Here is a 13,184-nt window from a genome sequence, read left to right on the forward strand (position 1 = left end):
AGAGATCATGATCATTTTGATAGAGGGCATCAACTTTTACCTGGGGTGACAATACACGATGGCACCATGGGCATTCACGAACGTTTCCGTATCGCCATATACCGTGGGGCGGCAGGGAATTTCATAGCCGCCTTCACAATCCCCCAGAGGGCTCGTGTAATCACAGATTTACCCATTAAACTCTCACCTATTTCCCTGCACGAGAGGCTAAACCTTATAAGTTTCAAATATATTGAACAGAAAGTAGATTTATGGGAAACACAATTAAAAAGTAACTCATATAATATATTATAGGATGGGACTGTACCCAGTCGTAGAGGAAGTCGCGAAGACCCTGGAAACCGTAGACGGGTTCCGCTTGAGACAGTTATGTGATGTAAAACGCCAACTAGAACAAGACCGCGACACACGGAAAGCACTATGCAAGAAGTACCATAGAGCTTTCAATATCGTGGATGGAGCTGATACTGTCCTTACGACAACCAGCATGGGACTAGGGGCGGCAGGTGTTGGGTTGTTAGCCACCATCGTGGCCGCACCTATAGTGCTAGGCATTGAATTAACAGCTGGGGTTGTAGGGGTGGCAGGGTTGGTGTTTAAGTTTGCATCCCGCAGACTGCATCGTCTCATGAATAAAATATGTTTAAAACAAACAAACAAACTGCATCATAAAGCGTTGAAACACGACGAAATCAGGGTTTTGGCCGAAGCAAAGCTGAACACGGTAAGTGAGCGTATTTCCACGGCACTCACTGACAGTAAGATCTCAGAGGAGGAATTTCGTTCAATCCTCTCTGAACTTGACAAGTACCGTAAGATGAAACAAGAAATCCGGTCCAAGTCTTGTAAGTCTGCTATCAGCGAAGACGAGAAAAAAAAGTACATAGAACAAGGGGTACAAAAAGCCCAGCAAGCCTTCATTACGAACACCAAAGAGATCATAGGCGATTCACATTAAACTGTTTCCTCGAGGTCAACACGACATAGTGTCACGTGATCAGGAAAGTGCTAGTTCGCGGTCATAGTGACACAATAGTGTCACGTGTGGCCGGGAAGTTAACTGGGGATTCAAAAGTAGTATATACGATAGTGGCGAGATCTAAGGGCCTGACAAAAGCTTTATTTATGAAATAAAGCTTTACAGAGGCTTTTGTTGGACTTGTTCTCGGACTATCATTGTATATACTACTCCAGTATTAGCCAAGAAATACATAATTATCACCTTCCTGAGTGAATATATTCTGAGTGTAGGAAGAAGAAAAGGACTTTCTTTCGTTTTTACTTACTCGCTGTTTATAGACATGAAGATTTTGTGATCAAGGTATGTAAGCTGTTCAGCTATATCCAGAGCTGAAAGTGTATCAAAGTTGTCTTTGGATGGAACCTGAAATGAAATGAATCAATAAGTGACATATAGATTTTGATAAATGTATGTACACCATCTTTATAGTAACAGATCAAATACATAGGTCTAAATACTGATTAAGTTGAGGTTCAAAGTTACTGTCTGGTTTTATTATGATGGACTGACTTAAATTTAAACATTATTAATAACTGAGATCACCAATAGTAATGCACTAGGATTCAGATATAAGGAAACTACAGATATAAGCCATTCCTTTTAGTCATCAGTCCAGGAGGAGGGAGCTGAAAAATTTGAAATCGTAGCCTCCCCAGTACTGATTTTGTTTGACACTATTTTTAGTTTGTATGATGTCTTGAGCTCATGAAAAGGCCTGTAATACTCTCAGATTGTGTAATCAGTGTTTTTTACAGGCCATTACATGTGGTGGGGGTCTGTGAGCATTTTCATCACATTTGGTTTGCTGCCCGACAACACCTCAAAGTTAATCATTGATAGTTTTACTACTATCAGTCTGATCAGTTTCATTTTGACTTCTGTGTACTGCTAAAGGATGTAGAAATTATTTGACATAATTTTGTTTTAAATGTTTAATACAGTATAGGAATAGAACTAAATTTCAATAATATGGTCAATGATATGGTGAGTGAGTGAGTGAGTTTAGATTTACGCCGCACTCAGCAATATTCCAGCTATATGGCGGTGGTCTGTAAATAATCGAGTCTGGATCAGACAATCCAGTGATCAACAGCATGAGCATTGATCTGCGCAATTGGGAACGGATGACAAGTGTCAACCAAGTCAGCGAGCCTGACCACCCGATTCCGTTAGTCGCCTCTTACAACAAGCATGGGTTACTGAAGACCAATTCTAACCTGGACCTTCACAGGTCCCATTCTGACATGAAGTAACATATGAAATGAAAGAAAGTGAAAAGCAAGGTTAATTGCAAGCTTATGGATGTATCAAACGTGACTAAGAGTTATCTGACAGAACAATTTGAATAGCAACAACCAGAGCTTAGACATAGTTATCGGCCATGAAGCATAGTTTTCAAACACTTTTGGATAATGTTATTTCATCAAATATTTTAGGAGTGTAAAGCTTTGATTGACCATATCACTGAAATTTAGTTCTATACTGTATTAAACATTTGACGCCAAAGGAAATGGATTTCATATCAGTACAAATTTAGTCCTCCATTATGTATATGTAGTTAAACTACAATGTTCTTCATATGCAAGTATATACATAGTTATGACCAAATTTGCTGGGGCATTTTGTAGCTGGGACAGTTCGACTGGTACCCATGAGATAAATATTATCAAAATCAGTAGGAGATTTCACATGAGCTTAAAAATGTTTTGCTACAACGTTCTTTTCGCTTTGGAGCCCTAAATGCTGCAGTCTACCAAAACATTGCCGAATACAACGGCAAATCATGAAGTATTTGTTGCTTTCATTGTTTCCATTTTGTCCAATTACGTACGTCGGCATCAGACTCGCTATTTGTCAATAGTGTGTGCCGTGAAAGTTCTTCTGTATTCTCATTGGCTGACAAGATGTCATTCTAAGGCTATGACCGAGTACCGTTACTATTTCCATAACCAAAAACTAGGGAAACATACATTGTCCTGACTAGTATTTTATAATTCACCAGTTTTCAGGGAATAACTTATCTGTGTCGCATATATTATCCCTGCTTGACCAGGCTGGGACCTTGGATGGAGACTTGATACCTTATTAATGAGAACTAGGATCCTAATTGTTTTCAACAAAATAATTCCAGTGTAAGTTTTGTAGCAGATAATTTCTATTTTCCCCTGTCTGAAGCATATTGTTATTTTTTAAGATTCCAGACACCCTACAGTCACCCATTTGACACAAAAGGAACTGCAATCACATTTCAAAAAAATATTTTCTTAGGAACTGGTCCACTATCTATAGGGGTGGGCTTGCTGGTTGGAACTGAATCACATTTTGCTGACAAATAGTATTCTTGTTAAATGATATGGTCTATTTTTAAAATTATGTTGACAGCAAGCGGTTCCTCTTTTTCGCTTTATTCTTTTTCTCATCTTCACTGGAAGATTGTCTTGAAAGATGTAAAATCGGATCGTATTGATACGGTCTAACATCCATTTCGGAAATGACATCAGGAACATCTTTTACTGCTTCAGAATCCATTGGCACTGTTAAGTTGTGAGGTAAAATGAAAGAGGAAGCCACCAGCAACAGGCATATATGACGTCAAGTCATGTGATATCCCCTTTGCTCATTAACTGTCGGGTGTTTCCGTAATAGACAGAAATCCGAGTACTTTTTTGTGTGTTTTTATTGTGATTTTACAAACTTTTTGTTCAATTTTAATCACGGAAGGTGACTTTTAGAATGCCTTTACCCCTATCAAAAGTTTTGTTTTCGTTCGTATTCTACTTTAATATTTTAGATTTCGCATGACCTTATGTTATTAGTCACTTACAGTGACAAAGAACGTTTTACAGCAATGGCAATAACACTGTTACACGGGGTATGCCGTGGATAATCATACTTGACACTCGCTGTGTGACTCAGAAACCTATGTCATGTAACAGACAACAAAATCACTTGGACTATGTTGCATGAATAGCATGTGTATATCTGCCAAGCAGCTGCAGACTTGTCATAGTGTCATCCTCAGGCTGGCCCAGTCATTAGTTGAGGTAAGTTTACTTGTTACATCGATTTCTTTGTTTTCATTTAAAGGCTGGTATATTTTAAGCATGGCACTTACAGTAAGGGTGGAGTTGACATGTGTGCAGATTGGTAAATTGTTTGCTTGCATTTGATATTTTACAGTAGGATTTTGCAGATGGTACATTTGTTATCACTTACTTATTCATCATGGGGCCTTACCTTCAGAATACAGCACCACAAACTTTAAAAATACATCATAATACTTAACATAATTTTATGTGATTTTGTTCCAAAGCATTTTCTCCAAACAATGCCTTATGATGCCGGCAAAGCATCAAGGTTGGCCAGCTCAGTGAGTGCGTATAAGCTCCACTCACTGATGTTTCATGCCTACCAGCTGTCTTCTAGCTATGGCATTGAATAAGCCCAATGACGTTGAGAGTTTACAGTAGTCCTTTACCAGAGGATTCACAATTTTTGGCAAGCACCAGTTTATGAAAGCACTTTTACTTTAGATATATTTTATATTTTGCTGTCGACATATTTTTTAGGACTGAATAAATTATGCATGGGAACTTATATACATATAGATTGTTTTGATTCAGCAATTTGCATCATTAAACAAGAATTGAGTTTATTTATTTACATTATATCTTTTGAAGCGGTACGAAAGCATTACACATCAGCCATTTTCATGCTGCTTCGGTCAATGTGTTTTATTTATTAGGATTATTTAGAGGGGACTAGGTTAGGGTTAGGGTTAGGGCTAGAATCCAATATGGTAGGTATAGATGTCCGGTGTAATCCATGTGTACCATGCTTTGTTAGGGCTAGGGCTAGGGCTAGGGCTGGAATCCAAAATGGTTGGTATAGATGTGGTGTAATGCATGTGTACCATTTGTTGTTGTTTTTCCTTACCGCATTTCTAATACTTTTTTCACCCAAATAACGTCAAAAGTACATGATGAAATGGTTTCTTGGGATAATTGAAATTGCACTTAAGCCATTTTCACATGCATCATTTGGGAGCCTACATTTCTTCAGCAATGATTCGAAGGCTAACACATGACATGCTCATGCCTCCCTAATTTCTTAGTGCGATCCACATTATCCTTACAGTGTCCTATACAACACCTTTCTGTCACAAAGTCACCCGATGATTTATTTTAAAGCACGTCATTCATGTATACGGTGAATATGACGTCTGACGCATGACGTCAACAGCCATTTTCAGTTTGCGCCACATCGGCTCATTCCACACCACACCACATCTTGTAGATTACAGAATGAGACGAGTGTGCCAAATGGCATCAGGACCATTAGTCAATTGTCTGCAGATTCATCATGAGACACCAAGGCTACCCATAACCCTCGTAATTGTCCATGACCTATTCGACAATTTATTCTGTAACGTCTCAGGAATGACTAGATAAATTTGCACATTGAGTAGAATAGGGAATGACAGTTCTATTACAGGTCCCCTATAAGCGTTATTTTGTCAAACTCCAGTCCCTGGGGTGGAGTGAAAAATTAGGTGTGAATGGTGGCGGACCATCATTTGCCGTCCATGCAAAATCGTTCCTCTTATTGTTAAAAGTATAACGAAAATGAACGTGCAAGAAACTTGAGATAGCAGAGATTATCATTGGATTGGTATGGAATAGTGTATGGATTCCTGAGAGCTAAGCGTACTGAAAAAATATCAGTCATAGCGTGAAGAGAGACAGACATTCTGGGTTGGTGCAAGTGGGCAGGAGAAAGTTCCAGTAGAGTCGTACTTAAGGATGGGACCGTTGTTTAGGTCAACCAGAGATTGAAGCTTGCGTTAAAAGAGAAGTCTCACTATGCAGAATCGTTCATGGACGGGGAACGAAAAATTAGCTGGATAACGAGAGACATGGGCAGGTTCGACACCGGATTTAGAGTTTGCGTAGAACCAGCTCGAACTTTCAAGAAAGACAGAAAGACCGTAACTTGGCATCCGATCACTCTAACGGTTTTACCAAACACCATGAAAACATCGGATTATTTTATGGATTTACATTGATATCTAGGAAACAGTTCAGCGTCAATCTCCTATGATCTCGTTGGTTTGGGAAAGGAACGCTTGCCGGGCATATTGTCTGCCCTGTTCTATGAGCTTTTTCTCGTATTCGCCGATGTCGCTCATCTTGCGGACCTTGGTTCGAATATCATGTTTCATGCTGTGGTTCTTCTGCCAAGATCAGACAGAACTCTTCCTCCGTGATCTTGCTGTCGGCGAGCGCCGTTGATACGTGATCATCAATCGTCTTCAACTTGGCTTTGACTAGAACCCTGATTTCGTCGTGCTTCAGCGTTTTGCGTTTCAGCCGACGTGAAATGAATTTAAGAGCTATTCCTGCCAGCCCCGACACCCTGGCTGCTATTTGCAACCCGATGACGACGGGTGTGGCCACAATGGTCGACAAGAGACTGATGCCAGTCACCCCTAGTCCCATGCTGATGGTTACGAGTGCTGAATCCACGCCGTCGACGGCGTTCATGTCTCTGTGGTACTTTTTGCGCATCTCGTTCTTGTTCCAGGTGGCGTTTTATCTCGCTTTTTTGTTGTGGACGAAATCCGTCCATGGTTTCTAGTGTTTTGGCCACTTTGTCCATGGCGGGATACAAACCCATCCTTATATAATATAAGTCAGAAAATAATATTTGATTGATCGTCCGTCATTCTCTGATTGATGTACTTAAGGCTGATTAGGTTCACATGTTCATATACATAAGCATGCTTGAATGTAAAGACAGGCCCTTCAGTAATAATGACCCCCTCGAGGTTTGTGAAGTTGGGTGTTCCTGGTCGTACATAAATACGGAAACATTTATTTTTATGTATATCACTCCAACGTATTGCTAACCAATCTATAATTTTGCTGCGGGGGTATCTCTAAGACTGACTGACTGAGTTTGGTTTTACGCCGCTTTTAGCAATATTCCAGCAACATCACGGCAGGGGACACCAGAAATGGGCTCACACATTGTGCCCATGTGGGGATTTCGAACCCGGGTCTTCGGCGTGACGAGCCAACGCTTTAACCATTTGGCTACCCCACCGGCCCGTATCCTTAAGAAAGACTTCAATAATTAGTGTGGAGCCTGGTAAAACACTAAACATCTCAATTGGGATTTCATAATTTTTAATTGATTGGAAAATTAACCATTCATATGTGTTTTCCGGATGGGCGATTAACATATTACCTGTTTGGTCTGGTAATAGTGTTACGTACGTCATCTTTTCTGTAGGTAGAAGCCCATTGTTTTCTATTTTGGTGACAAACCCCTCATCATCCGTGATGACAAAGGGGTGGGTAAGGGTAATATTGATTATCCAGTTCAATTTGGGCATCATTTCTTGTTGTTTGTAAACATTATTTTGTAAGCGAAATGCTTACAAGGCATTTTCCGTACTTGGTTGATCGAATCCACGTGTGTCCCTGAGACCGGAGAGTGCTAGTGTGGTGCATTTTGCGATGCGATGTTCGTCCGAGACGTCACCCATCATTATACATATTAATTACGAAATAGTTTTCAATTGGTTTTCCGAAAGTGTTTCGTGCGTGAACGTGAAGCTAACGAGATGTATATCCATAGGTAAGAAAATTTTGTCGAGCAAAATTATATTCTCCAAGGTGACATTGACCCCCTCGAGACACGCCTAAGCCGTCGTGTTTCTCTGTATGTAAATTGCGCAAACGCGATGTTGATGTTTTGGAGTCCAACGGAATGTGACTCCCGTTGTTGATGTTTTGGAGTCCAACGGAATGTGACTCCCGTTACGATTTCAACATCGCAACCGTATTCTGGCTCTCTGAGAAATACTTTGATGCATAGCGTCGTGGTCGGTGGAATCCCCATTAATATGACCGCCACTTCCGTAAACTCATACCGTCATTTGATCGACTCAATATTGATGACTTTAGTTAAATAATGATCCCTAATATCCGTAAACAGGAAGGGAGAAACGACGTTGATATCGAGCAGCCAGTCGATTTTAGGCGAGATCGATGCGCGGTTCCGGGACCCAAAGCTTGCGTCATTGTTTTATGTGCAGCATCGTGCTGAGATATCCTATGTGTATTGGTTCATTATTTATATCTAAAACGGATATTTTTAATTCCGCAATTGCGCCTAGGGTTAATTTCTTGTAATGCAGGGACGGAAATGACTCGGTTCTGCCGTCGTTGTAGTTTTCCTTTTTGACCAGCACAGCTCTCAGCAGCGTGGAAGGCCGTTCGCCTTGAATGTTATCGGTCATGCTTATCTGATCGAGATGAACGCACAGCTCGCAATAGGGAACTAGGTAGGGCAGTTTCGTGCCCGTCACAGTCTCTTGCGGTGATGTGTCTTTCGACGTCAGCCCGAGCGTTCTGGCCAGAGGTCTTTCCCATTGTTCGATAGAACGACCATGCCGTTTAAATCGTTCTGTTTGAGTTGGGCTCTCAGCGGTTTGAGAATTTAGTCGTTGAGCAAGCACACGCTGTAAAATAATGCCAGAAATGCTTGGAAAATGCTTTTTGGCAATTATTTGATAATGGTTGATATTTCAGATTCAAAACTCATATATAATCATTCATACCACCTCGACCTAATATGGCATATGTGTAATCACGATGTACCATTCCCTAATCAAAATGATTACTCATAAAATATCGAAAAACTTACATGGTAGAAACACTTCTAAGAAACAAACTATACTGTGACCCACCTGGCAGGCAGACAGGGTGACATTGTTCATATAACGCACGGGCAGTGCATGTCAGGGACCGTCTCAAAATATCAAGTGTCAGTATCACTGTTGGTCGTATACTCTAGCGGAATTACAACAGGCTAACGTTAACGCCCTCCTGCAGACGGTATTCATCCTCGATTTTGAGAACACGGTCTTCAGCCTTTTGCCACACTTCCGGGGTAATTCTCGCAAAAGAAGCATACACAAGCTCTTTAACGTCTGAAAGCTTGAATGTGGTATTATTGAGAGCAATAAAATTCTTACGGTTACCCCAGATCAGCTTGATGGGATTGAGCTCACAGTGTCTTACTGGTGTACGCAGAACTATGTAGCCTTGTTTTGCAGCTAGTTCGTCAGTGATGTACAGGATTGGCTTTTTGTGCTGCCGGATTTTTTCCATGAGCTGGGGCTTTGTTTGTGATTGCCTGTAAGGCATGTTACAGGAAGTGAGAAAATCCTGCAACTGAGCCTTGAGATTGCTCATGGTGGGTGTGATGGTACCAGGGACACGCAGGTTATGGTAACTGGCGTTATCCAAAATGATAATGCTTGGTTCGTCCAGCTGCGGTAAAAGCTGATGTTCGAACCAATCCAAAAATACCTGCCAATTTATATCGCTATGGTAATCACCATCAGATTTCTTGGCCTCAAAAACAAAGTCACAACCCCCAATCAGTCCCTTGCTACGGGTACCAGCATGCAAGATGATCAGGCATCTCCCTTTGCCTGATGGTAACACTGGAGGACAATCTGAAGGAAGCCACATCCGATCGGTTGAGTGATTTTTATTACACCAGGTTTCATCAAGGTATGTAATTTGAAACCCCAAATTGCGGTATTCTTCAACTGTTCTGAGATAAGCTGATCGCATGAACAGGATTGAGTACTTTTCTCTAAACACAGCTCTGTCATCTCCCCTTTTGGTGTACCTGAACCCCATTTCTACCAGACATTTATTGTATCTTTGATCTCATCTTGTATTACAGCACACATCGGTGGGATTTTGCGTTCATACAGTCTATAAAGTCCAGTTTTTTGTTTCGCACCTGGTGATGACACCCTTATCAAAGCTATCCAGTTTTGTTTCCTACCTGGTTTTGATTTTGACACGACCCTCCGGCGTGACGAATAACGCTTTAACCACTAAGCTACCCCACCCTGAGGTAACTGATTTGTTTACAACTTTGTAAACCTGACTATATGTCAAATTAAGGGCTTTACACATTCTATAGTAAACCCTGTCATAGCTGACGAGAGGTATCCCCCTTTGTTTCTCCAGTATGAAATACTGGTATAAATTTTACATTAAGTCGCATGTTGCCAGTTCAGTGCTCATACACGAAGTGAAACTTCTGTGGGTGAACAAGATTATCTTTGCGATTTGAATTAAGACTTTTTTACGTAATTATTTTGAATATAACTACTACAAGAGTTCCATCTTTTTCACATATAGATGTTAAAAAACCCCAACTTTTTACAATCATTTATGTAATTAAATTAGTTGAGGCTATATGAATAATTATATGAATGTTGGTAAAACGTCAGAATTTCCTCCTGTGAAGTCACCCCTCATGTGCATTTTTTCATCTGAGCTTTAATATCCAACTAGGTAGAGTCGTACATATATCATATATGTACTTTTATCTTGTGTCAAATTCATCATATTGATATTGAAGCCAAAAAGCATTTTCCAAGCATTTCTGACATTACTTTAGTAACTGTCAGTCAGCATGTGTCACTGTTTGTTGATGAAGAGTTTGTTGTTGGTGCCTTCGATGTTAGTCCATCCCGGGCAATATGTAATATTGCACAAGGCGACCTCAAGTCGACCTGACATATTATTGATTGCGTGCAGCAGTTGAACGGATTCGCCGCTCCATATTCCTGGCAGCATCACGTACATAACTGAAAATATATATATATATATATAATTATTTATAAAATTCAATATGAGTGATGTGTTAACGAATATGGAAATCATGGTGGATGCAGACGGAACGAGTTTTAAAACTCATTTTACACTCATTTCTATAAATCCCAAATGTTTAAAATTGTTTATACGGGTGGTAGGTACATGCACGGATGCCAAACGTTTATGGGCCCTATGACGAATGATCAAATTCATGTTTCGTACATCAAACAAACTGATCCCGGAGTGGCCACTGCCTGGATGAAAATGATATAAAAAACGTCTTGCGCGGGTACCATATGGTTGTACGATTCCATTCGAACGTATGTGTGGGCTGTTTTAGGGGCACAGCCTCAAACGCTTTCTGGTATTATCATTAACGGCTTACAACTCGCAGAAATATTTTGTGTCGAACGTCGAGGATGCCATCGCATCGCCACTGGATTTACCCACTGCCATCAGACGTTATCAAGACACGTTGCAAAATGCCAGGTCTAAAGTCGACTACGTTTTCGGTGTAGGCTTGAACTTGGCTCCGGGCGACATGTGACTGAGGATCAATAAAGTGGTGGGATACAGTAACGAAATCGTCATCGCCACCGCCGACCAAAAGCTAGGCGTGAATCCCGTCATCATCGTGACTCATGTCACGCCGCCGACTTTCACCGGCGAAATGGGAATAGTGGCACCTCCTCCAGCTCTGAAGCAGCCGACGACCGTTCAACCGGTGGCACACACGGTGGGCGAAAACCAGCGATACATCGATCGCAAGATGGTGCTCATGATCGGCAGGATCGCAGTTGGGCTGTGTCTCATTTGGTTAAAAATTCCTTAGCGGATTTCACACCAGACCGGCCACGGCAACGACGAATGCCCACAGGTTTTTGCCGAGCCAAGTGGCGGTTTTCAACAGCAAGCTCAGCAGCCACGAGACGATGTTGCCTAGGATGCCCGGGAGCACTTTGGCGGCTTTGCTGGCTAGTTTCGCGAGTGCTTGCCTGAGAGATTTAAGATGTTTTTTTTATCCAGTCTCTGACATCGCCGGTAGGATGCCTTGGTGATGGCATGCTGCTACCGGTGCCGCTACCCCCGGTCAGGGAGACGACCAAGGTCGAAATTATGAAGCCGAGCACCGTCAGAACGCTGGCGATGGTGATCCCTTGTTCCCGGAACAGAGTTCAGATCCTATTTGCCAACGTGGTGTCTTCGTTTAAAACTCTGTTGATTGTTTCTCGCACTCGGCTGATTTGCGATTGGAGCGCTTCTCTGTCCTGGGAAGCTTCCAATCGAGCCAATTTCTGGTCTTCCAGGTCGAGTATTCTGTCGGCGATCAGACCTCGGCTGAACTTGTCCTGCGCCTCATTGAGTTTTCTGTTTTCACGAGCTTTGTGGTCGTTGAGCTCATTCAGTTTTGCCAGGTTGTTCACCAGCGATCTGCGCATGGTTTGCAGGGCCTCGTCTAGACCTTTAAGTTCCCTTATGAGAAATTCGAAACCAGGTAAGGGTTTGTCCCTGTACGTGGCCAATATTTTTTCGAGTCCGTCAGATGCTTCTTGTGCGTGTTGCGACATGTCTTCCAGATCATCTCCGGTGATTGCGCTCGCAGTGGCACCAAGCTAGGTGATCTTCCGTGACCTTCGGTGGAAGTTTGGGTCGTGCATAGTAATCTCGCAGGTTTAATTCCTTGCTGACGAAGTCGATGCTGTGTTTTCTGGCCAGAGTCGACTCCCAGTCTGGCTTTCACCCGCAGCTGCCCTCGTCGCCGATGTCAAACTTGGAATAGTCATGGTACAAGGGTTTGACGTAATTTTTTATCTCACGTTAAAGCATTGTAATAATTGTCCACGGCCGTCTTTAAGATATCGTTTCTTACTGTGTCGCCCATGAACGAGGTGTCCGCTGCTGTGTGTTGTTGGTTGGGCGGCATGGATAAATCGTCCATTTCGAAATCATCGCCACCGCCGTCGGCCATTATTTATATTTAACTTATACTCCTCACAAAAAATTAAGCTACGAGTATTTTCAGTGTTGTATCTTTATCAATCTCAATAGCGATATTTGCTGACATGTTACTGAAAGGTAAATATTCAAAGAATACATAACCTTTAGTGACTGTCAAATTGACTTATCTGATAACATTGACAACATCACCCAAACACAACACCGTCAGAAACAACATGCAAAGTGTGGGGCAGGAATGTGCTCCACACATCACACATGCACCCTGATCGGTGTAAACCTACACATTCCTCTGGTACAACAAGCGGGTCCTAACTTCTTTATTATGGATGATAATGCCCGTCCATGGATGATAATGCCTGAGAAGAGTTGTTAACGATGTTGTTTAGATCAACAACATCACACATATGGACTGGCCTGCAAGGTCACTTGATCTGAATCCCATTGAACATGCTTGGCACATTATTGGTAGTCGTGTTTACAGTCTCCATGTTCACCTCCAGACTCTGTATGAC

At 41.8% G+C, this 13,184-nt stretch overlaps 1 protein-coding gene across 1 annotated transcript in view; it reads right to left on the reverse strand.

Annotated features, from left to right (window-relative positions):
• Window positions 1-13,184, reverse strand: part of LOC124284672 (ras-specific guanine nucleotide-releasing factor 1-like) — a 1,084,942-nt gene that overhangs the window by 274,552 nt on the left and 797,206 nt on the right. Inside the window, exon 20 of the mRNA XM_046720776.1 lies at window positions 1,287-1,384. Coding sequence (XP_046576732.1) covers window positions 1,287-1,384 — 98 coding nt within the window. The remainder of the gene's footprint in view (window positions 1-1,286; window positions 1,385-13,184) is intronic.

This window comes from Haliotis rubra, unplaced genomic scaffold, assembly GCF_003918875.1.
Source record: "Haliotis rubra isolate DU_JTF1 unplaced genomic scaffold, ASM391887v1 Scf341, whole genome shotgun sequence".
Taxonomy (NCBI): Eukaryota; Metazoa; Mollusca; class Gastropoda; order Lepetellida; family Haliotidae; genus Haliotis; species Haliotis rubra.